Genomic DNA, 24,152 nt, shown 5'->3' on the forward strand with positions numbered 1-24,152 from the left:
CCTGCATGGGGTCACAGGGTCTTTCCTAGCCAGACATCCTAGACTAGGCAACCATGTCAGCTGATCACATCTTGGCTTGTGTCCAAGTAGAATATTTATAATGCATAGCACAACCTCACTGATCGCTTTAGTAATGAGATACCACTCTGTAGCTTACTGGATTTAAACAATTCAGGTTAACATTTCAAAATATGTGATAATTCCAGTTTTTGAAGAGGTGAAGCAGTATAGTCATGTTTATTATTAACGTTTTGATAATAAGTAACTTCAAACTTGACGTCCACAGGTGTAGCCTACTGAATGCATGCACTTGCAGGCATTGGGACTTAAAATAAAATAAAATGTGATAAAGAACATTTTAACATTTTAACATACAAAAAGAATATTGTGAACTTTGATGCTATGATAATTGCAGGTGAATTATGGCCTAAATTATTAAAATAAATAAATATTCTTTTGAAATTTATATATATATATATATATATATATATATATATATATATATATATATATGTGTGTGTGTGTGTGTTTGTGTGTGTGTGTGTGTGTGTGTGTGTGTGTGTGTGTGTGTGTGTGTGTGTGTGTGTGTAAATGTGCCATATTTTTGTCAATTGTGATTTTTACACCCCAATCGAAATTTGTCTTCCGCTTTCACACACACACTCACACACACACACACACACACATACACACACACACACACACACACACACACACACACACACACACACACACTAGTGATTACTAGGGGGCTGTGGATCACACGTGCCCAGAGCGGTGGGCAGCCCTAGCCCGGCGCCCGGGGAGCAGTTGGGGTTAGGTGCCTTGCTCAAGGGCACCTCAGTCATGGCCTCAGGTCTGGGAATCGAACCCATGACCCTCCGGTCACAAGTCCAGTTCCCTACCACCAGGCCATGACTGCCATGATTTATATATATATAAAAAATCATTTTTAAAATATAATGTATTTATTTGTTTGTTTGTTTGTTTTATACAACCATTTCCAGCGCTCATGTGCTGGCTTTTATATTGAAGGACAAGTTACTTGACACCCGCAACTGTCGCTCACTTCACGAAGCTTTCACGTGAACACTGTATAGTCACAAGACTGTCATGTGCCATTTCAAACCACTAGATCCACTCATGAACTATGTTATCTCCAGTGTATATGTTTCTCAGATCTTTTTGCGAACCCAAAACCTCTCCTGTTTCAGTAATAGAAATAAACACACGTAAACTGTATAGGTGCACAAATAGTTCCTGATTAAATATTGTGGAAGCAGGAAGTCCAACTCGTACAGCCTACGTCAAAAGGCGGAGCGAAAACGAGGCAAAACGATTTAAATATGTTTACGGCTAGAAACGCCTTCCAAAAGCTTTAAGAAATAACCTTGCGAATTTCTTTAAGGCGGTCTTCACAAAGATGACAAACACTGTCACTTGCAAGATGTATCGTTGCTAGATGATTGGTGGATTTTTTTTAAATAACCGATTTAAATTGAATCGGTTGAAGGGGATTTTCATCTCCCACCTTTGTTTACAAATATTAATTTTTAGCTAAAACGTCGAGATGGAGTATCTTATAAAGGTTAAATTGGTCGCGCTTGTGGGCTTGTTATTTCTTACTTTGTTTTTTGGGCTCATCCCTGCACGAATGAAGTGGTTTCGAGAAAGCAGTGGAACAGGTAAGAGAACTCTCATCGGTTCTGAAAACCCAGACACTGCATGGTTATAGTTAAGCAACGGCATCTTCACCAACTGATCTTCACCATGCCCTCACAAAACGTGAGACTATTCGGCCGTATCAATTCTTTTACTTTGATTCAACTGAATATATACAAACAGCTAGCTGTCATAAGTATCAGTGAACTTTGCTTGTTCATGTGTTAACTAGACTAAAAGCTACAAGCCTTCATCAGAAAAAAGTGGATTGTATGCAGGTTGTAGACACTGCCTACAATCTATTATCTTAAAATATATCAATAATGGGGGTTGTTCTCTAAACTGAAACTAGAAGATGTTGAAATATTTATTTGTTCTTGAATGATTCCTTTTATCTTGAAGGCCTGTTCTTAATCTCAAGTTTTAGATGAAATCCTCACAGGGCAGCTCTTTGAGGACACAGGCCTGCATAACTGTAGACTAGATCAGCTGATTCAAAAGTTTCCTTGCTGCACCAAATCATGCAGCCAGTTCAGTGTTATTAATGGAACTGAAACCTCTATTCATGGCTGTTTTCTTCAAAAAAGGGAATTGTAGTAGCAGTTTGAGATGGCATGGCCATGATCACCCAATAAGCATGTGTGGCATGTATACAGCTAACTGAGACTACCCTCTGTTTATTTTGCTTTGATTCTTCCCTAGAAACCCATCGGATAGTCCTGAGTTTCATCAGCTGTTTTGCTGGAGGCGTGTTTCTGGCCGCCTGTCTCTTGGACGTAATCCCAGATTACCTGTCTGACATAAATGGGGAACTGAACTTAAGGCAGTTAGATGTGAGTTTGCTTTGGGTGCAGAATCATGTGTTCCTCCCGTTCCTGCCCACAGCGGCTCACCTACAGAATTTCTCCAAGCCATCGATGCTATATTGATTATCTCAACAGATCGACTTCCCTCTGGCGGAGTTCATCATGGCGTGTGGCTTCTTTGCCGTCCTGATCATCGAGAGACTGGTTCTGAGCTGCAGTCACCACCACGGTGAGGAGAGTGCCCCTCTGCTCATCCCCGATGGCCACGCCCATGGCCACGCCCATGGATCTCAGTCCATCAACAGCATGGAGAGCAGTGGCCACCACGTGCACGTGGACCTGCAGGCACACTCCTCCTTCCGCTCCTTCATGCTCTTCCTGTCTCTTTCTCTGCACTCGGTGTTCGAGGGCCTAGCCATCGGCTTGCAAGCTACAGAAACCAAGGTAAAAAGAGCACTGTACTGGAAGTCTTCACCACCATGTGTGTGAAATTACGGTCCTGACACAGTCATTTCTAAAGGTCTGACTTTGCCCTTCTGGAGGGCTTGATAAATGGATGGATAGAGCTACAGCTGTGACAGCAATACAACGAAATTACAAATTGCGTTGGCACTCCTGGCAAAAGGACACAAAATAATTATAATGGCAACAAATGGTAATAATCATGAGGTAACAAAATAATAAAAAGTAATAAATAATATAAAATGTGATTGCCAAGAAGTTGAATCAGATCTGGTAAAGCAGAGATAATACCACTGATAAAACTTGATCCCCGCCGCCCCGAACAACAGCTGACACAGTGGCATTAGTGCACTCATGTTCTCCGCGCCCATAGCAACAGGTTCACTATTACCTAACCGAGTTTGTCAGTGAAAGAGTGAAAGTGCTCGCCGGCTCTCTAAAATGCTTCCCGTTTAGAGTTACACGGGCCTGGGTGAGTCTTCATTTTCCAAGTCTGCAGAACATTTTCTGCATTTGCGCCATGCTCTTTATTGAGTATTTTACTTTGACATTCATCCGTGCTCATTGTCAATGGTAGCCTTGTAAAGTGTCTGTTTTATTTGCCTCCTACAATACTGTAAAATCCAACAGGAACAGGCCACTGTTCAAGATCAAGGATGCATTCGCAGGACACTTTTAACATGGTTCCTCTTGTTTGTTCCTCAAGGTCTTAGAGATCTGCATTGCCATCCTGGTCCACAAGAGCATCATTGTGTTCAGCCTGTCTGTGAAGCTGGTGCAGAGCGCCGTGCGGCCCGCCTGGCTCGCCATCTACGTCGCCGTCTTTGCCACCATGTCGCCGATCGGCATCGCCGTGGGCATCGCCGTGAGTGAGGCGGAGCTGCAGGCGGGCGCGCTCATTCAGGCGGTTCTGGAGGGTCTGGCAGCCGGCACCTTCATCTACATCACCTTCCTGGAGATCCTCCCTCATGAGCTCAACTCACCTGAGCGACAGCTCCTCAAAGTCCTCTTCGTCCTGCTGGGATTCTCGGTTATGGCCGCACTGTGTTTCCTGGGCTGATGGTCACGCTGCCTCTCGAGCAGCTGAGCAGCTGGTCCACACGTCTTTAACGGAAACGTGAGGAGGTTATTTCAAAACATTCCACTTGCTTTCATGGAAGGTGATAAACTCTTCAAAACCCATGAACCTTTTTTCTGACGGAATAAGGTGTCTTCAAATACAAGCATTTAAATTTTTTTTTTTTTTTTTTTTTAACAAAATGTGATTTGGAGTTTTTGTCCTTTTTTATGGACTTGATTTAAAGTGCCACAAAGCAGTGCAATACAGTGTTTTTAAAGAGTAAATGAATTAAATGTTTTTTTTTTTTTTTTTTTATCAAAAGTATCATTTTAATTGTCATTTTAATTCAGCTGTAAGTCACTCTGGATAAGAGCGTCTGCTAAATGCCAAAAATGTAAATGTAATTATCTTACATTTGCAACAGATGACGGACATTCATGCATTTTTTTTTTTGACAATTGTGCCTGACCTGCATGATGTTTAATTTTGTTTGTCTTATAAGGCAAGCATATTTGTGCTTATGTTTGTCTTAGAAGTCTTTAAATTCATGACGTTTAGTGTTGTTTTAATTTTATTTCATAGGTACTGTCCTACTAAACACTCATGTTGAATGTAATATGTCATTTTTTTGTTAGTTTTGTTCCCTCCAAAAAAATGCCATTTATTTATTGGAGGAAGGTATTGTAACAGATAAACCTGTGAGGTACTGTTAGTGCACTGAGTTGTTAATTCTACTGATCAAGTATTTGTCTTAGAGTTATGGCATGTTTAAAGAAAAAACTTTATATTGTGCAGGCCCTGTTAACATCCTAATGCTAGTGACCTTGCTACATCTGTGTGGTGCCTTCTGTTAACATATTGCTTTGCAAAAGCAATGCCATATATTCAAGATGATTTTAATCAAGACACAAATTAGAGGTGATTTGTTGAGAATTGTTGGGTTTTTTTAGCTTACACAATCATCAAATAGGTAAGGGAATTTGTTCTGTATTTCATATACAGATGAGGAAGTTAAGTGTGTTAGAACCACACAGAAAAATCAGTGTGTGGTGGTTACTTATTCTGCCAGTAGGTGGGTGTGTTTGCCTTAAATCTCGAGGGTGTCATATTTTTTTTCCCCCTTCATTCATCTCATGACTCTCCTGACTTATGCTGATAATTGTAACCTGATTTGCTGCTTATTTGATTTGTATGTCTAGTTTCTCAAACCAGAAGAACTAAATGCCTCAAAAAGCAGAAATGCTTTGGGGACATTTAGGTTTTCCTGTACTCTGTGCTATATCTTTTCGAAAGTGCAACAAATGCGCGGGCGCTAACATTAAAAGCAATTAAAGTCGAAGCCAGGTGCACAAGGGGGTGGAGCTATGAGCAGGTTTTCCCCCTGTCCCGAGTTCTTCGGGGCAGCACTAGGCTCATTCAGGACTTGTTATTGGGTTTTTGCTCACATGTTTAACCTCACAGAGAACTGCATTCTTGGGGTGGTCAGAGTCCTGGAGTTACCTCAGCCATTCACTGAACTCTGCTTTGACGATGTGTCAGAAGTGCTTAAAGCAGACGTTATGTGAATGATGATTAAAATGGATATTAATTTTTATCTGAATTTTCTCATTTATTTTTAATGTATTATGAATTGGTTTAATGTGCATACATTTCTACAACAAATAATATGGACATGAATAAGATGTTACTATTTTAAAACCATATTATTAAAAATTGAGAGTTGTAAAGGACATCAAAGGAGTGAGTTAGTGTTGGCAAGCATCAGTGGTTAGAGTGGGCTTACAAAGAGGAAAATCCTTCTCTCTTCTCTGTGATCCTGCTCAGAATTGGCAGACGATTTGTTATCCTAAGCCAAACAGCTCAAACGGTTTACTGGTGGTCTCATCTCAGCTACTAAATCCAGCAGAGAAGGTTGATTACAATGGACGGAAGGTCAGTGTAGATTAAGGTGAGCAGACAAGGTCAAAGTGCAAAACAAGGATTTTTGGTTTGGAATTCAAAAAGCATTTATTGTTTTGCTTTATTATTACAGATCTCAGATTCTATTTTTTAAAAGGCCTGCATTTTAGTATTTTCCTCATGACAGATCATTGGCTGAATCACAGCAACAACAAAGCATGTGGTGGTGCATTATGGGGAAGAGATCTACTGCATTAAATAATCACACTGTGTGAAACGCATTGACGATTCCTCAAAAAAGATTACGAGTGTTTTCATATCACAATGACACTGCCTGAGCTGATCCTAGATCAGCACTTTTACTCTATACACTTGAGGATAAATAGTTCTTACGCTACTTCAGGCTTAAGTAACTGGGTCCACAGGGAGAATGGGCTGTAATGGGAAACTAGAAACTAGGTATCTATTTTGAACATGTAGATACTATAAACTTTATAAAAGTGATTGTTTTCTAATCTGACTACAAGTGATAATGAATATCTAAATCCATCAGTAAACATGAGCCTTCTACTGCATTCAGGTCCCTATTGGCATCCACCTCTCACTGTCTCTTTCAGCCAAATTATATTTTATTGCAGTTCCGGCTTGGCCCACCCCTTGTGAGTAAATATGCTAATTGGACAATGCTTTCCCACACTGTGACAGGTCAGAGACTTGGTGATTGACATCTTGCATGATTCCGCTCAACTGCCACCCCTTACCAAAGACCCTCTACACTGAGTGCCATGTTGTCTCCCAGTCCTCTGTGTCTTTTTCCTCAGTGCAACTAGAACAGCACTCTGTCATCTGGCTAAGGTAAGACACTGTATCCTGGGTAGTACCATAATATATTTTATTTTGAGTGAGGAGTCATTTATTGATAATAATGCAGTGAATGGGTTTGTCTTTATTATGCTGAGTATTCTGGGATATTTATATCCAAGTTTTCGAAATTCTTGCTATATTTTGGGAACCTTTTGGAATTAGAAGGCTTTGTGCTACACTTTTTAAGATTAATAAGAAATGATTATAAACAAATAACAACTAAATATGTAAAACCATTGCTAATAATTTGCCTCAAGTAATCTGGTGCTGCAAAATCATGCAACATCATAAATGAGCAAATAAATGTTTACGTTCAGTGTAATTTAATTCAGTTGCCTCTGTTTTCAGTGCTTGTGTAGCTGTGAAACAATCTCCCAGTCATGGCTTCTGTAAGTTGTTTCACCTTTGCAATCCTGTTTTGAGCAATTATTGATTCTATAGCTAAATCTGCTGTTGAGGGTAGCTTTAGGATAACCTCATCTTTTACTGTTGCATGGCTAATTCTTTGAGATCTGTGAGGTCACTGTGAAACACTTGAGAAACTAGTCGCCAGTGATTCAGCAAGTTGGTAGAAGGGAAGAGGTTGTGTAGACCTCAGTCTCCAGGAGCTACCTGATATAGGATTCATTTTCTTTTAACCTGCATCTGTGACTGCTTTGCACAATGATTGCCTAACAGTTTGCAACTCGTTGTTCGATCAGACCGGAACCTTTCGCATGATGTCGGAAGAGGAGCAGCTACTGCGGTCCAAGCTTCAGCACCTGACTGTAAAGGACCACGGGCCGGTCTTTGGGCCTTGTATCAGTCTGCCCGATCACACACTGCAGAAGGTAATCCGTGGCCTCTTAATGCAAGATGTCTTTCAAGTTGACGATTCCTAAGACCCCCCTCTACCCCAAGACATTTTTAATCACCTTTTCAACCTATTACATGCAAATATTAAGTGTTCGATAGGCATTTGTTGTACTCCAGGCATTGCCTTGGGGAAGGTTCATCGACTCTCAATGATGATGTGATTTATGAGGAACACAGGAGAAGCCAGTGCTGCAATAACATAATTCCAACATAATCCTATTAAATGAAACGGAAGCTTTTCAACAGGAGCTGAAGTGCTTACATTCCTGGTGGCACACTGTGTCCAGAGCACCGTTTCCCCTTCCTCATCCAGCTGCATCTTCTTCGCTCACAGGCAAAGGAAGAGTTAAATGAGACCGAGGAGAGGAAGGTGTCTGCCGTGAAGGATCTCCGATGCCTGATGACCAAAAAGGCCGGTGAAGGAGACGCGTTAGCCAAGAGTGTTCAGGAGAAATTCGGCAACGAGCCAGACTCCGTTCTCCTGCGGTTCATCCGTGCCCGAAAGTTTGACGTGAAAAGGGCGCACGAACTTATGAAGGGTACAGGGATTATTTCCCATTCCTCGCTTTCTATATATTATCGCCATTAGCAAAGAATGTTTTTGATATGTAAGGGCCTTCCTAGCAGTAACCTGCTGCTTTTGAGGCCTCTCTTTTGTGTTCTACTGCCCTCATTCCTGTTCATCGCATGGGCAGGAAGAAATACTTTGGCTTAATTGGGGCTTTCCAGAAAGCTTGCACAGAGTCCCTTTGTGTGCAAATAGGGTTCGTTTTTTTTTCCACAAAAGCCTGTGGGACAGTTAGGACCAGACAGGCAGGGTATGCTTTGATTCACAGAGCTTTTCACACACACTGCACACTGAGATCTGTGGACCTCCATGTGCACACATGCATGCCAGTCACAATTCACTGCCACTTGTGCAAGTGAAAATACCACGTGAATGTGCACTTGCTCTAGAGGTGTAACTGGTACACGATGCGCTAAACCATGACTTCAAGCCAGTCTGTGAGGTCATTTTACCTGCCTGGTTTTTTTTCACTAACCATGGAAAGTCTGTTTTTTTCTTTTCAAAAGCATCTACAAGAATGGTTCATACCAAGCAGGTATTGTTGTTGTGCACCAGGCTATGTTCGATTCAGACAAGACTATCCCGAGTTGTTTGAAGATTTCAGCCAAGAAGCAGTTTGCAGCACGATCGAGGCTGGTTACCCACGAGTCCTCTCCACCCGTGATAAGTATGGGCGTGTGATTCTGCTCTTCAATATTGACAACTGGGACATGGAGGAGGTCACTTTTGATGAAGTATGTAAACGAATCACTGTAACTGACCACTCAAAGAATAGTTTCAATTACTGTTAGAATGCTGGTTTAAATACTGTGGCACATATACTGTACATATATGTAGCCTACATTTTTCATATTTTTTCTCAATCATGGTCAAGCCTTTAAATAGTATTTTTTGTGCTGCTGACAAAAGAAAAAATAGTTAGGTTAATTATACAGATATGTTTTTAGTCTCTTAGTAAGTGAAAACTCTAGAATCCAGACTATACCATGCAACCCGTTCCATGGCCTGCCTATCAAACATGACAGACGTTACGTGCGTACTGCTTCATCCTGGAGAAACTTCTGGAAAACGAGGAGACTCAGATAAATGGCTTTGTCCTGGTTGAGAACTTCAAGGGCTTCACGATGCACCACGCCTCTGGCATCAAACACACGGAGCTCAAGAAGATGGTGGACATGCTGCAGGTGGGAAACAGGCCGCTCTCACGTTCAGGTGGACACGTTCGTGTTACATCGCACCACAAAACACGCTGGTGGTGTGTGGCACACGACTTACTTCACGCTTCTGAACCGACATGCCAAGGTCTGTTGACAGAAAGGGTTGACTGTATGGTGTTTCGCTGTGCACAGGACTCCTTTCCTGCACGTTTCAAGGCTGTGCACGTGATTCACCAGCCCTGGTACTTCACGACCACCTACAATGTGGTCAAACCCTTTATGAAAAGCAAACTGCTGGAAAGGGTGAGTGGAGCCAAGCAACATAAAGGGGAATTATGGGAAAATGGGGAAGGAAACATACAGAATGTGCGAAACAGTGAGGCATTTTACTCCTGCTTGTACCTGTATATCTAGTAGGCCGAGTGTAAAAGTGAGAGTGCATTTTAGCCCTTTTTCAATTTCACCCATAGGTTTTTATCCACGGTGATGAGCTGGATGACTTCTTCAGGACCTTTGATGTTGAAATCCTTCCTCCAGACTTCAACGGGAAGGGTCCAGACTGTGACGGCAAGGCAACGGCGACCAAGCTGCTCGGCTCTGAAGACACATCGCTTTAAATGGCAGATATTTTTATGATATATGAAGAATGCAGAATAGCACTAGAACAATTATGTTGTAACAAATAAGGAAAATTTGTGGGCTAAACATACAGTAGCAGAATTAATTTTTACATTTTATGGCATTTGGCAGACGCCCTTATCCAGAGCGACTTACATTTTTATCTAATTTTTATACAAGTGAGCAACTGAGGGTTAAGGGCCTTGCTCAGAGGCACCTCAGTCATGGCCTCAGGTCTGGGAATCGAACCCATGACCCTCCGGTCAGAAGACCAGTTCCCTAACCACCAGGCCATGACTGCCCTTTAATAACACTTTAATACTATTAATTAATTAATAATACTATATATATTAATAATTCACATTGCACTGGATTTCCCCAGAAAAATGCGAAGTACTTTCTTACCACCTGTCACTTTGAGCAGTAGATATACACTGAGCTTGTATCATCCAATGAATAAGACCTTTAAAACCTGTCTAAAGTTGTGTTGTACTGTATCGTTTTATACTGCTAAATTCTTTTTAAGGAATTGTTACTTTTCTAACCAATTTCATTCTAATGAATCAGTTGTTTTCATTGCCTAGTGTGCTACTGAGTTTAATAGCATAAATTGTTACTCATTTGTTTAGTCATTTGAAAGCTAAAGCCAGTTATTGGGGTTACCACAGTATAATCGTATATATGACTTGCAACTACTTAAAAGCCTTTCACTTATTACACAAAAGGTTGGTCAGTCAGCTGCAACAACATAAATATTTAAATCACAGAGAACCAACATTTTTAACAAGAAAATAATTTATTTTAGAACAGTTATAATATTTATTCCAATTATCCAGTCACACGCCATTGTTTTTTTCCCCTAAAAACAAAAAAAATGATCTAGATTTATGGATGATCATTGAAGGGTTTTATATGAAGAATTCTTGAGCACAAAATCACCCAAACAACACATTGCACCATATAGAAATGAATCAGTGTGGTAAACACCCACACCACACCCTCTTCAAATCAGTCTATTTTTCTTCTACGCCTGGCGGTGTGGAGCCAATAATGAGAGTAAGTGGGAAAACGAAAGCCAATAGTTTCATGAATATGGTAATCTAAAATATTCTTAAAATATATTCTTATCACATTGCTTTTCTTAATTTGTTGGGATTAATACCTTCAAAACAGATACACCACAAGTGCTGTTGGTGATCGTAGGGATTGTCATGGGACTAAAGTATCGCCATTTTGTGAGAGTAGCAAGAACGCCATTTCTCCACACCCCTGATTTGACACAGTACCCTTTCACTGCAAAAGGCTCTTTTGGCATGGAAACAATAGAAGCATTGGACATTATTGCTAACAATATTGTTCAAACATCCCACAGTCCCTGTAAGACTCCAAATACCTATATTCAGCACTTTAAACTATTTTTTAAAGATTGTTAATTTGATTTGGTTGTCAGAACGAAAGGTGGTGTTAGGATGAACACACACCAATGTCCACTCTCTTGCAATCATAACGAAACAATACACAGTAACCATAACAAAAAAAAACATAAAACAAGAATAAAAAGTTAACTATAATTACTTAAGGAGATACATATGCCTGCCTTTTTGTGCAAAAAAGGTGGGTGAGAAACATTCAAGAAGGCAGAAGTGATGACGGAGAATGGAAATGAAGCAGGGGCCACGAAGGGCACTCTGATCACACAGGACCTTTCAGCAAGACAAACCAGGTGTACAAAACGTAGGACATCACTGTGAAAACTTTGTTTAAAAAAAAAAAAAAACTATTTACACACGCACACACACACACAACCTGCCAAATAGAACCGCATGAGACCCCAAGCCCACTACAAGGTCCTCATTTGTCAAAAACCAACCTACCATTAATTTGGAATTTTCACAGGACATTAGGTGCATATGGCAGTAATAGAGTGTGGCCTCTCCCTCCCCCTCAGTCCTCTCAGACAAGCCAAGCAGAAGGACGGGGACACAACCAACCAGATGGAGGCAAAACAAACCAAAAAAACACAAAACAACACAAAACAAAACAATCAGCTGAGTTGATATTCTGAGAAACAAGGTGAAGGACTACAATTACACAGCACAGCACGAGAGCAGTTAGACAAAGGACACGGTTTTTTAATAGTTCTGCATACAGCTTCTCAACACTCAACAGGTCAACCTAAGAAAAGGCCAGAAATAAAATAATCATAATCCATACAATCATAACGACGGACTGCATAACTTGACAACCATAACGGCTATGAAGTTTTCCTCAGGGTAGCAACACACACAAACAACTCTGATTCTCAGATCGTAACAGCAAAGATGGAAGTGACCAGTTGGTGCTTCCGTGGCTGTGGTTATACCTCTCCTTCTTGCCTCGCCCTGAAACCAGGCGACATTCGTACAGGACCGTACAAACTTCCATTCTGTTCTTCTTCTACTGCGACAGCTATGGCAAAAATTGGGCACGTACAGCGTTGAACGGGTACAAAGGATACAAAGATGACGCCTCGTCATCAAACGCATTTTCACGGGTCACAGGCTGTAGGAAACAAAAGCTCCACGCCCATTACGAGGCCACTCACAGCAGCTCGGCTCAAATGCGCACCTGCGCCCCCTTCTGGCTCCCCGGATAAAACGCTGACAAACTGCATTTTACTGCCTTTCAGAAGGACAGTGTCCCCAGCGCTTAGCAGTGCAAGGCACATCCCCCACTTTTCTGAAAACGCTGAGATTGAAGGATCTTTGATCCACATCACTGAGAATGGAGAACAATACGACGCACTGGAAAAAAAAAAACATGGCAGGCTTTGCTAAACGAAAGGGTTAGCAGAATTCAGATGGCATACAGGCTTCTCCCACCCCACAACTCTGCTCACGTGCTGCTTGCTTGACCATCAGCTAGTCCCTATTCTATCCACGTAAGCCTGCGGAAATACCCAGTGAACGTTATGGCCAAAGTAATATAAAGTGCTATAAATAATTTCTTTTAAGAGTTTGTGAAAGAAATTTGCTTTTGAATCATGTTTTCTACATTTTTTGTACACAAATTGTGTCCAGTTTCCAATATCAATGAATTATAACGATCATATAAATCGTCGTGTAAATGTTGCTGGGATCTACTAAAAGTGAGCAGGACTAACGTCAAAGCAGAGTAGCTCATCCAAAGAGAAGACCCTGGAACCAGGAACATGTCTGTCCCTACTGGAAGCACACAGTGCCTGCATAACGATCCTTCCCTAAAACATTGTTCTCCCTTCCACACGGGACGATGGTCAACGAGGGCCAGTGCTTTATGTACATATTTAAACTGTCGTTTGGTGCCCTCAAAGAGTTTGCCCTTCTTTGGTCATTATTATTCTATTTTTCCTACTCTGAAACGTGTCGTGTCCATATTCGCGTGTGGGATCTTCAGAAAGCGTCTGGTTTTTCCACAAACGTCTTGAAGATTTATGTGCAAGTGAGAGGACGGGAGGGGTCAGAAGAGCCTGTACGGTTTGGTGGGGAGTGGGTGTAAACTGAAAGGGAAAGGGAGGTCAAAGGTTAGGATGTCTTGTCCGAACACGCATTGTCTGAGGGGTGCCCGTCCTGGCCTTGGCACTGTGGCTTCTGTTTCTCCCACTGGCAGATGGCGTTGGCGTAGTCCACAATGACCTTGTCCATCCAGGTGAGGGGTTGGGGGAACAGGACGGCACCCTCGAAGAAGCCCAGGTGACCTCCGTGCAGCGTCAGGGAGAAAATCACATTCTCCTTCTTTTCTGAAGAGGGAAAGAATACAGAAAGGAAGAGACCCGTACAAGAAGAGGGAGAGAAAGAGAGGGAGAAAGGCAGAAAGAGGTGAAAAGTTACCATATCTCGTCAAACCACATGCATACAGTATAACCAGGAGAATTAGCATACACGGAACACAAACTTTCCGGAAAGCTCAGGAGGTCTGGAAGTTCAGATCCAGTGGCTGAAGAAATATGCTACGCTTTCAGAAACTCTCCAGATGTCCAGAACGATGTGCTCCTGAACACACTGAAGCTATGACATTCCGTGCAAAAACACGTGAATACAAGAGAAACTCAGCAAACGAAGCCGCATGCCTTATACCTCCCAGACTAAAGCAATCTATGATGTACCAACACCCAGTGGTCAGATAAACTAAACACACCCTGCAACATCACGAGCAATAAGCCAACTGGAAGTTTACGTTCCCTTGGCACCACAACTGAAAGAGATGTTTGTAATCATGAAGGAAATGGAGACCTCTGGATCAAAAGGTCTAAGACACCACCAGGAGCTTCCTGTTTGGAAAGGGACCAGCGACATAGTAATTAACGGACCCAGTACAGAACCTTTAAAAAAAAAGTCAGTACCCCAAAATTAACAGTTAGGACAGTGGAAGTTTCTAAGAGACAGGCGAGTCAGAAAGAACAGGCTTAAGAAACTGCAGGTCTACTCAAGTCCAAAATAACCACTGCTAATGGTGTTACATATGCATCGACCTTGTTAATCTGAAACTGTCAGGTGTCGGTCATTCATCGCTGAACAAATGACTGAAAACAAATGTACAGACTGAGATTAAATGTCATTTCCCCAGAGTAAACAAGTCTTGCCGATCACTGAGTAAACATCTCAGAAAAACTTCCACCAGTCCACATGCTTGCTGGCATGCAGCTGTGTGAGACTCTGGAGATGACACAGCTCTGTCTAGACCTGGTGGACTTGGTGCAAGTCTAAAATCAGAAGACTGTATTCCCCACAGTGTCCTCTAGTTTTTATGAAGAAACATCGTGCAGTTGCAAAAACACTCCAGCAGGTGGCGGAAATGGGGCGGTACCTGCGAGCGTGCGTGGGATGGTGAGAAGAGACTCGTGGACTAGAGGGTCATCTCCAGAGTTCACCAGCAGCAGTGGAACATTGACCTACAGCAGCAGGACAAAAAATATCACATGACTAAAGAAATCATGACATCAGTATTATTCAATTATTAAAGATGCCTCTCCCCAGCATCCTTGTGACATCCACAACAAAATTAGTTTAAAAGGGCAAAGTACTCACATTGTGAATGTAATGCACACAGCTCTCCTTCTCATAGTACTCCTTTAAGGAACTGTGTCCATGGAATTTCCTAGAGCACAAAAATTTACATTTAAGATTGATGATAAAAAAAAACATGACAGTACTTTGTGCACAGATTTTGTGTTTTCTTCTCTTCCAAACTGAGAACACACAGCACACTGGGATTCAAAGTTGAATGTTGTATAGTAAACCAGCCCAACATTAAACAGTGTTTTGAATTTGAGCAAACCCTAAATCAGATTTCTGAAGATAAGCATGCCATCTGTTTACAGAAGATGAGGTCACGTTTGCATTACAGATCCACCCGTGTTAAACTACCGCTAAAGAAGGAAAAGTCTCACACAAAGCGTTTGCTTCTTCAACCCTCTTTAAAATATCTCAAGATATCCGGTTTCATTTTTAGTGTTGGATTTGATATTTGAGCCCTGTTTTTACACAAGCATCAACACACTGCACGAGGTCTTCTCAGGGTGGTGTGTGTGTGCACGCACGTACACACACACACGCACGCGCACGCACCTCATGATGTTGTCATCGATCTGCATGAGGGAGGTGGCAGTATAAAGATGTCTCAGGTCTGCGTCCACCATCTTAGGGGAGCCTCCTCCAAACAGGCTGCCTCTGCACGTCAAGCAAAAAAAAAGAGAAAACCATCACTGCAGCGATTTGACTGCGGACACTTAGAAATCCATTCCATCTGATTTCCATCTGCTAGTGCCTGTTATTTGCTGCAGTTCCAACCATTTTCAGTGTCTTCATTAGGGCTGGGTATCGATTCAAATTCCAAGAATCGATCCGATTCCAATTCTGAAGATTAAGAATCGATTTATTTTGATTTAATCCGATTTAATCGATTCAGGGTTAAGTGTTATTAAAAATGTATTTGAGCTGTTTCCTGACTATGTACAGAAGCAACATGTTAAAACTAGTATTATATCGATATTAATCAGCAAATAGTTACTGGTAGTTGGTAGTTACTGATGGCTGGAAGACTGGTGAAAAGGGTAATCATAAATCTACCTTCAAGAAAGGTAATCAGTCATGGGCAGTCATGGCCTAGCGGTTAGGGAACTGGTCTTGTGACCGGAGGGTCGCAGGTTCGATCCCCAGGCCATGACTGAGGTGCCCCTGAGCAAGGCCCTTAACCCTCAATTGCTCACTTGTATAAAAAATGATATAAAAATGTAAGTCGCTCTGGATAAGGGCGTCTGACAAATGCCATAAATGTAAATGTAAATGTACATGGGCAGTCATGGCCTAGCGGTTAGGGAACTGGTCTTGTGACCAGAGGGTCGCAGGTTCGATCCCCAGGCCATGACTGAGGTGCCCCTGAGCAAGGCCCTTAACCCTCAATTGCTCTCTTGTATAAAAAATGATATAAAAATGTAAGTCGCTCTGGATAAGGGCGTCTGCCAAATGCCATAAATGTAAATGTAAATGTAATCCAGGACAATAAACAGAGGACATATTTGAGGTGTCTGCAACAGTGGACTCCTACTGGGACACTAACCAGTGCATTATTATTATGATTGAAATAATTAAGAATTCACCCAAAAGCTGTTGCTACCAAATGCATTTTTATTTTAAAAGTGCTCTCACTTAATAAACTGAAAGTATAAAATGTAAACATGTATTTTTCTTTAAAGTGCGAATATAAGAACAGAACTGTCATGTTACGGTCCCCAACCCCTCCCTTTTGGGCGTGTGTTAACGTTGTCTGCGTCTACTTGTCTGCGTCTGTAGATCTCCGTGGGTGCGGGTGCGTTTTGTGATAATCCGTCTCACCTCGTGGGGTTTGTGCGTTCGCGCAGCGTCCTGTGCTCATCGTTGTTTGAGTCGCACACGTTCTTTGTAAACGTGTTTTATGTGCGCTGTCTGCGCTTCGGTAAATGTAATAAACGTAACGATTTGGAAAGTGCAAAGGATTCTGTCTCTTCCATCGCCTTGCGCCCAACGTTACAAGAACATTTTAAACTTTTTTAAACTGTAAAAACACTGGGTAAACTGTCAGTGACATGGACTAACTGTAAATAGTCACTGACATTGGATAAACTGTCCTTCTGTTTTTAGATTGCCGATTTGACTATCGTCGTTACCAGCACTGTCCGACGCCATGTTGTTTTACAGTTAGTTAGACCGAGAATGCCTGCGTGAATTCAGTGACGAGGCGGGGGTAAAAGTTCACTAAAAAAAAATCGATCTTTGGACGTACGAATCGATTATCAGATCATCATATGCGAATCGATTCTGAATCGGAAAATCGATTTTTTCAACACAGGCCTAGTCTTCATATAATTATTTTGGACATGATGGGGGTGATATAGGGTACCTGTGTGATAGAATGATTTTCTTCATGTTGTCAGCCATAAGGAAGTTGTAGAATCTCCGGCATTGGTCCCACTGCAGGAAGGTCTCCTGAGCTCTATAAACACAAACACACAGACGTCAGTCTTGGGCTTTAAGCGTGCCGACACACAGCCCAGTCTCACGGCCGGTGTGACTCCAGCAGGCCTGTGTGACTCCAGCAGGCCTGTGTGACTCCAGCAGGCCTGTGTGACTCCAGCAGGCCTGTGTGACTCCAGCAGGCCTGTGTGACTCCAGCAGGCCTGTGTGACTCCAGCAGGCCTGTGTGACTCCAGCAGGCCTGTGTTCCGCCTCTGTGTGCATGTGTTGGACACGATGACAGAGCAGCGCACCGCTGCAAGTACCGCAAGAGCAGAAGCAATAAAACACCAGTAATATTCACACACCGTCATAGTAAACGGTACCGTCTAAAACTGAAGTAAATAGCATTTCTAATGAGAACACAGAGTTTACTGCCTCAATACTCACTCATTCAGTCATTCATTACATTTAAAAGACTGTTAAATCTATTTCATGAGAACTAATCCTGCAGAATTTAGCATCATTCAAACATGTAAATACACACACACACACACACACACACACACACACACGTACATGCACCCGAGGGGCACGGTCATTCAACATCAGGTCTACTGAGCTACCAATGGCTAAAGTAAGAGTGAAGGTGCGTGTTTTTTCCCCCTGAACCACAGTGTAAACACATCTGCCACACACCACTCCTCCTCCCTCCGTGTCTAGTGAGAAGCTATAGTCTGACACTCCCATAGCGGGCCTGGTGGAACAGGCGGAGCTGGGTCCTGGCAACACCGCGTCATGGTTTCAGCGTGCAGGGAACACGTGTACGCTCACAGCCGTAAACGTGCGCAGCTCTGGATAAAAGCGTCCGTCAAATGCCATAAAACGGAAACGACACCAAGTCCGCTCCACACAGGCTGCTCGGGCGTTGTAAACGAAACTCCAACCTCAGATGTGCGTCAAAGGAGGCTGCAGAATCCTTCTATTTTTAGACGGAGAATTCATTAGATATCGGTTCAAGAGTCTGTCGGACCAAAATAGCAGAAGATGCAACCGACGTGTGGGAATGAGGGTGTGCGCGTGTATCTTCACAATGACTGAGCAAACAGTCACAGCACTGCTTTGTGCAGCGAAGCCAAAACAATCACAGTGCACGCTGGGACGAATGAATGCAGATCGTTCGCCACTACGATGCCCGATAGTGACCTCAAGATACCTCGTGGACGCCACCACACACTCCGCTCAGATACTCGCCGTACATCAGCCTGCATTCACGATTCAGAGGAAAGGGATCACGCATCTTGATTACAACAGCAATTCAACGACGTTTAACTTTGTTTTGGTTTGTTTTTTTTTTTATTATATTGTTTAACACGGTAATGTATCTACTTGACACAGGACTATCATAACAGCACCAGCATCATTTAATCTATTTTCCCACAGAAAAAAAGATACATCTGTAATTATGCACGATAGGAACTGTTACATTACGCGAGTACGCACCAGGAGGTTAGCCTACAGAACAACTCGACATCATGACTGCAGCAGCGGTCAGGAAAACCAGGGCCTTTTCTGCTCGACCGGCCCTGCCCTGCTTTACAGCTGACGCGGGGGCGTTTGGGCAGAGCAGGGGAGGCACTTGCCTGAGTGCGCTGTAGCCCTGACACACGCTCACAGCGCACAGGACCCGCTCCTGGTGGGCACGGTTCTCGCCCAGGAACTTGCAGACGATGTTACCGCCCAGGCTGAAGCCCACCACCACCAGGCCCGTCTGGGGGTACGTCTTCTTTACGTAGCCGACCATAGACGCGAACTCCCACGTGCAGCCTGCAGGGGGGGGCGGAAGAGAGGCGGGTGAGCGGGATGGCGGACAGCCCTGCGGCTCGAGGCAAGAACGGATGCGTGTCTGGAAGAGGTCGGGTCCTGCCTTAATTAAACGTGGCGCGCTACGTACGAACTGACACAGCGCAGCACGGTGTGATACACTAACTTAGCCATGTTCTCAGGAGCTGTAGCGCATAGTTGGAAGACACACCCAAGAACAAGTTGCATCACATATTTAAGGTTTAAAGGTCAGAAAAAAAACAAAGAAAAGAAAAAAAACAAAACAATGCAACAGAAGAATGTGCCAGAGGCGTCGGAGGCCCACTGGGTGTACCGTATGTGAACATGCGGGGGGAGGTGAGCTCCATGTTGGGCAACGCCCCCAGGTGGTTCAGCACCGCACAGCGGTAGCCCTGCTTCTGCGAGTGATCCACAAACGTGCGGATATAGTGCTTCTCGCTGTGGTTCCCGATCCCCGGGCAAATCACCATGGTGACGTCGGCTGTGGGGAAAGAACGAGATAAGCCGTGCTCAGGCGGCCGCAGAGGACGATCAGGGGGCGGACAGACAGAAGCGGAAGCCCTCGGCGTGTTGTGCAGCACACGTTTGAAATGAATACCGTGCGGCAGTGACAAAGACTCCGATGGGGGGGGGGTGCAAAACAGTCCAATAACACACCAACAAGATACAAACCTCCGCTCTGATGGTCTGCCAAGGGTTCGAAGAGGTCGAAGGTCGCCGTAGCACCATCCTGCATGGGCAGATACTTGCGCAGGCTGACTGGATGTGGTGAGCTCACCCTGCCCAGCTTACCGTACAGGGCAGTCTGCATATGCCCGCTCTTCCCCCACAGCAGAGGGGGGATGTATCTGGGTAGAACGGAACACAAACAACGAATTGCGTCATTCCACTAAGGCAGAATACAGCACGTTCTCAGGCCATAATGGTTAGTGCCTTGCTCTGCCACATGACTAAAGTGATGCATAGTTATAATCATGAGAATGACTAGTAGATCTACACAAACCTATAATGAGCAGAACTTGGGGCACAATCTGAAGCTAAGCAACATATAGAGCCCCCCCCCCCCCCCCCCCCCCCCCCCCCTCCCGACCCTCAAGTTTACAAAACCATCCACACTGCCCAAAACAAAACCCCAAACAACCAAAATCAGCATTCATGGAAAAATCATTCTAATAACTCCATTCGCAAGTCTTCATAGCAGAAAGTAGGAGGTGAAGTTTAATTAGGGACTGTAGGATCCTGCTGGGGATGGAGCTCTAGTGGTTTTAAGGGTGGAGCCAGTAGGTGTTGGGTTCTGTGAAAGGTCAGATTACTGCTGACTGCCAGGCTCGGCATGCAGGTGTGGAGGACACGTTTACTCGACGCCTCCGCCCAGGTGTAGCTGCAGCGTGGCCCCGGCTGCCTTCCAGCGTCCAGGGTGCAAATGTCAGCATGTAGAGATTCTCCGGCACACCCTCCTCCTTTGGACCGGCTCTCACAAGCTCTCGGCTTCCGGCAATTAAAGTGCGAATTGTGCCAAGTTAACCTAGCGGCCATGTACCGGGGTAAAACTATGCCCCCAAGGCGGAAGAAAACAATCTGGCCGAGCTTCTTTTTTTTTTTTGCGAGAAGAATATTACTTCCCCCAAAAAAAGTTATATTAGATGAGCTACCCAGAGTCCTTTAGGGTCTTAGAGGTCCAATTTGCACTCGATTGCTAAATGACTACAGCAGAACAACTGAGCTGGGCCAGCACCTTTGCCCTTTGTCAAGGGAGCATAATGTGCCCACTGCTTAAGACACAGTTACAACAAGTTTGCAGAGGTAGCAAAGTCCATGGGCATTCACCTCACCAACTTCCCTGTCCTTCGACCTCTGTCGGTGTTACCACTGCCGCCCCATTTTTTATTATTTATTTATATATATAAAATTTGATAATAGCTAGACCAAAAGAACAAATACAGATGACAGGGAAGGAAAGGACCAACAAGAACAGAAAATCTAGCATCCATTACTCCCAACGCAACAACAAAGGTGATGTCACTGTCTATCAGTGGCTTCCAACTACCTGCTGGGAAATGGAGTCAAAGTCAGAAGCTTGGGTCTACCAGCCAGCGCGAGTTTTGCTTGTGCAAATGCCCTCCTTCCGCATGTGTGACTAGCTGCTATCTGTGAATACCAGGCACCCAGAAAAACAGGCGATAATCGCGCAGGAAGTGACGTCAGGCCGTGTCCGCTCCACTCCTATTCATGTTCAAAAAGTTCAAAGGTCCAGATCAGCTGGACCTGCCTTCAACGCGCTTCATCTCGGCACTCCTTTTGACCCACCTTATCCTGAATCGGACAGTGCCGGAACACTCGTGAGTAATATTTACCAAACACCTCAGCCGCCCAAGCATGCTAGACAAAGGCAGGTAAAATGGTTCACTGAAATGCTTAGGAACTGATAAACCTTGTGACAGATGTCGTGCCACTGCCCTGACTGATGCTTTGGTCCCCAGAGCATTAACTGTGCTGGCAAATGACCATTGCATAACCTTCCAGGCGTCAGTTTGGGTTATGAAAGAGCCGGCAGACATGACCACCCGCCAACTCGCACCCAGAGGACACAGGTTCCCACAGACTACGGGTCGAAGGTTAAAAAGCACAGCATTGCAGCCCTAAACACACTTTGACAAACTGTGTCTCTTCTGTGCCATTTTTATGTATGACACACTCCTTCTGGAATTTTAATGTAAAAACCGAGCCAAGACTAACAGTAGGTTAATGAGTCAACCCACCAGAGCGGAACACACCCAGCCTGCAGCACTTTCTGCCCATGTCAACATTTGTTCTGTAAAATGGACGCTATGCCACTTACAGGCTGGAAAACAAACCTCTAACCAAATTCAAACCATGCCTCAGGGTGTGGAGAAAGATTTAGCCCCCCTCACACCCCCTGCAACACAAAACACAACAAAAACTTCCAAAGGAAAATGTCCCACTGATAAGGGAAATTTATGGAACGGTTCTAATGTTAAGGGGTGCAGATACAGAGCACGAGAGGAGACACACTCACTCTTTGGTCAGAATGGGACACGACTTGAAAATGAAGCGGTTGAGAGGCGTGTCCTGGTAGGTGAGATCAGGAGGAGCCGTGGGGCTTTTCAGGTTCAAACACCGGACGACGATGTAGAGGATGGTGGCGACAGCCGCCAGCTTCATCCCGTCAAACATGGCCGGCATCTCTGGCGCCATTGTGTACAGCTCCGAATTGTGAGAACTCATGGCTGAACTGATTGGAAAGGCAGAAAATAAGTCTGACGTCAATATAAAGATGGTGCAGGTGCAAAACAGTTAACCAAACAACCCCCCCCCCCCCCTTTAAAAAAAAAAGGAACTTGTAGTGATGCTGCATGGTTGAGACATTTCCGAGGTTTGAAGATCAAAGTAAAAAGCAAACAGGATCCATCTAGAGTGTTGACTATAAAAAGAGGAGCAACTTACTTTGTTGTTGCAGATGATTTCTTGAAAGTTTGAAAGTTAGTGCTTTAGGCTTGGTCAAAGGTGCCACTTGTGGAGTTTTGGTCACAGTGTTTAGGTCCAAACTGTGAAGAAGTTAAAAGTATGTGATTCAGTTAACAAAAGGACCTAGTAGCTCTTGAGAAATCAATGACTTTACTCCTTTTTAATAAGACAAGGTAGCAGAGAGCCAGGGGAAGGAAGACAAGCACCGTCACCAAACGCTCCTAAATCAGCTCATCTATAGACCACTGGCCAGTGGCCAATATGTTAGATAATGATCCAAGTCCAAAATAAATAATTAGTGACGGTAGTACCAAAAAAAATACACAGTGCTTGAAGCGTACTCGCAGCAGACACTCCAGAGTAAACAACGAATAGACTGGGATAGCGGAGAAAACATTTCGGAATATAGATTTCTATACAGAAAAGCGATTTAAACGTGAGCTCTGAACACATTAAAGGAAATATAAGTCGTTAGCCAACCTAGCTAACCGCTGCGCGCGCCGCCGTTAACGCTATAGCGCTGCGCCAAAACGACGAGACGGGAGCACCGGGACGCTGGTGAAGCGAAACACCGTCCCGTCCACAGGACAGCCTTTGTCCTCACGACCGTCACGTTACAGAATTTTTACAATTACAAAATTGTCGTGTTACAAAATTTTTTAGACATTTTAAAAACGTCTCCGTTCGGTTTTACTCGTTTACTGCTGGCGTTTTAGGCCCGACGCAGCCAGGTTAAGCTGGCTCGACAGGTACGTCGCTGACTGGGTAGGTGGGCAGAAGGGGCGCTGCCGTTATCCGGAACAGCGCAGTTAATAACGGACATAATCGACATTTTACATCTTCAGTCTGCGAGGCTGGACGTCTGATTAAGATGAACCCAGTACAAACGACATGTGAAAACGAAACTGTGGAAAACGAGTAAGAATTATCACGAGACAACAAAAGATTTGCAAAAATGCAGCATAAAATCAACAAACGGGCAGGCCCATGTAACTTGGTCAGTTAGCCATCACTGCGATGGAGGAGGAACGGGGGAGGAACCGCCGATGAGGCGCTGGTCCCCATGTAGATGTCAGCCAGCCTGCCAGAGAACAACAAATGCACATCACACAATAAAGTTGTAATCGTAACCTTAAGCAAAGCCTACCCGCTTCTCCAAAGAGGTCACCAGCAGATCCTTTTCGCACACAGACAGGTTAGCTGGTTCTTGCCATGAGGATGTCGCTACGTTTATCCCAGTATTACAGGTTTATCCCCTTTTCTAGCAGCTTCTCCTCGTCAAGTTCTCCCCACCAGCTACAGTCGCAGAGCAGCAGGCGCCTCAGACACTTCCTAGTGAGGCGGGGACGATTTACATAATATTTACATAAGACTCTCCTATTGGGCGACGCCCGGCGACGTCACTTCTCTTTTCTGTTTTCC

The 24,152-nt window shown here is 43.9% G+C and overlaps 3 protein-coding genes across 5 annotated transcripts; 2 read left to right on the forward strand and 1 right to left on the reverse strand.

Moving 5' to 3' along the window:
* The first annotated feature begins 1,156 nt into the window (after positions 1-1,156).
* slc39a1 (solute carrier family 39 member 1) lies at positions 1,157-4,178 on the forward strand. Its single transcript, XM_077024867.1, has 4 exons — positions 1,157-1,685; positions 2,365-2,495; positions 2,604-2,912; positions 3,637-4,178. The coding sequence occupies exons 1-4, from the start codon at positions 1,571-1,573 to the stop codon at positions 3,988-3,990; spliced, it is 909 nt and encodes a 302-aa protein (XP_076880982.1). The 5' UTR covers positions 1,157-1,570; the 3' UTR covers positions 3,991-4,178.
* A 143-nt stretch (positions 4,179-4,321) lies between these two features.
* Positions 4,322-10,548, forward strand: rlbp1a (retinaldehyde binding protein 1a). Of its 3 annotated transcripts, none has more exons than XM_077024865.1 (8): positions 4,322-5,938; positions 6,595-6,744; positions 7,102-7,142; positions 7,455-7,583; positions 7,943-8,147; positions 8,732-8,910; positions 9,202-9,636; positions 9,804-10,548. In XM_077024865.1, the coding sequence occupies exons 3-8, from the start codon at positions 7,134-7,136 to the stop codon at positions 9,948-9,950; spliced, it is 1,104 nt and encodes a 367-aa protein (XP_076880980.1). In that variant the 5' UTR covers positions 4,322-5,938; positions 6,595-6,744; positions 7,102-7,133; the 3' UTR covers positions 9,951-10,548. The 3 variants fall into 3 exon arrangements, with proteins under 3 accessions (XP_076880980.1, XP_076880979.1, XP_076880981.1); XM_077024866.1 differs by lacking the exon at positions 4,322-5,938 and having other exon boundaries at positions 6,412-6,744; positions 9,202-9,360; positions 9,526-9,636; positions 9,804-10,545; XM_077024864.1 differs by lacking the exon at positions 4,322-5,938 and having other exon boundaries at positions 6,408-6,744.
* A 190-nt stretch (positions 10,549-10,738) lies between these two features.
* On the reverse strand, positions 10,739-24,152 carry abhd2a (abhydrolase domain containing 2, acylglycerol lipase a). Its single transcript, XM_077024869.1, has 11 exons — positions 23,878-24,152; positions 22,710-22,810; positions 22,282-22,497; positions 19,917-20,092; positions 19,558-19,725; positions 19,043-19,226; positions 17,347-17,439; positions 15,537-15,638; positions 14,997-15,066; positions 14,776-14,860; positions 10,739-13,708 (listed from the first exon to the last, which is right to left on the reverse strand). Exons 3-11 carry the CDS (start codon positions 22,488-22,490, stop codon positions 13,494-13,496), a joined length of 1,302 nt encoding a protein of 433 aa, XP_076880984.1. The 5' UTR covers positions 22,491-22,497; positions 22,710-22,810; positions 23,878-24,152; the 3' UTR covers positions 10,739-13,493.

The sequence above is a fragment of the Brachyhypopomus gauderio genome, chromosome 12 (genome assembly GCF_052324685.1).
Source record: "Brachyhypopomus gauderio isolate BG-103 chromosome 12, BGAUD_0.2, whole genome shotgun sequence".
NCBI lineage: Eukaryota > Metazoa > Chordata > Actinopteri > Gymnotiformes > Hypopomidae > Brachyhypopomus > Brachyhypopomus gauderio.

Bases quoted from the DNA above. Each gene is read 5' to 3' on its own strand.
- slc39a1 (XM_077024867.1), top strand. From the start codon at position 1,571: ATGGAGTATCTTATAAAGGTTAAATTGGTCGCGCTTGTGGGCTTGTTA. The intron at 1,686-2,364 runs GTAAGAGAACTC...ATTCTTCCCTAG, and splicing joins TCGAGAAAGCAGTGGAACAG to AAACCCATCGGATAGTCCTG. The intron at 2,496-2,603 runs GTGAGTTTGCTT...TTATCTCAACAG, and splicing joins TGAACTTAAGGCAGTTAGAT to ATCGACTTCCCTCTGGCGGA.
- abhd2a (XM_077024869.1), bottom strand. From the start codon at position 22,490: ATGAGTTCTCACAATTCGGAGCTGTACACAATGGCGCCAGAGATGCCG. The intron at 17,440-19,042 runs GCAAGTGCCTCC...TTGTGTTTATAG, and splicing joins CAGGGCTACAGCGCACTCAG to AGCTCAGGAGACCTTCCTGC. The intron at 15,639-17,346 runs GTACCCTATATC...CTTGACGTGCAG, and splicing joins AAAATCATTCTATCACACAG to AGGCAGCCTGTTTGGAGGAG.
- rlbp1a (XM_077024865.1), top strand. The intron at 8,148-8,731 runs GTACAGGGATTA...GTTGTGCACCAG, and splicing joins GGCGCACGAACTTATGAAGG to GCTATGTTCGATTCAGACAA. The intron at 8,911-9,201 runs GTATGTAAACGA...CAAACATGACAG, and splicing joins AGGAGGTCACTTTTGATGAA to ACGTTACGTGCGTACTGCTT.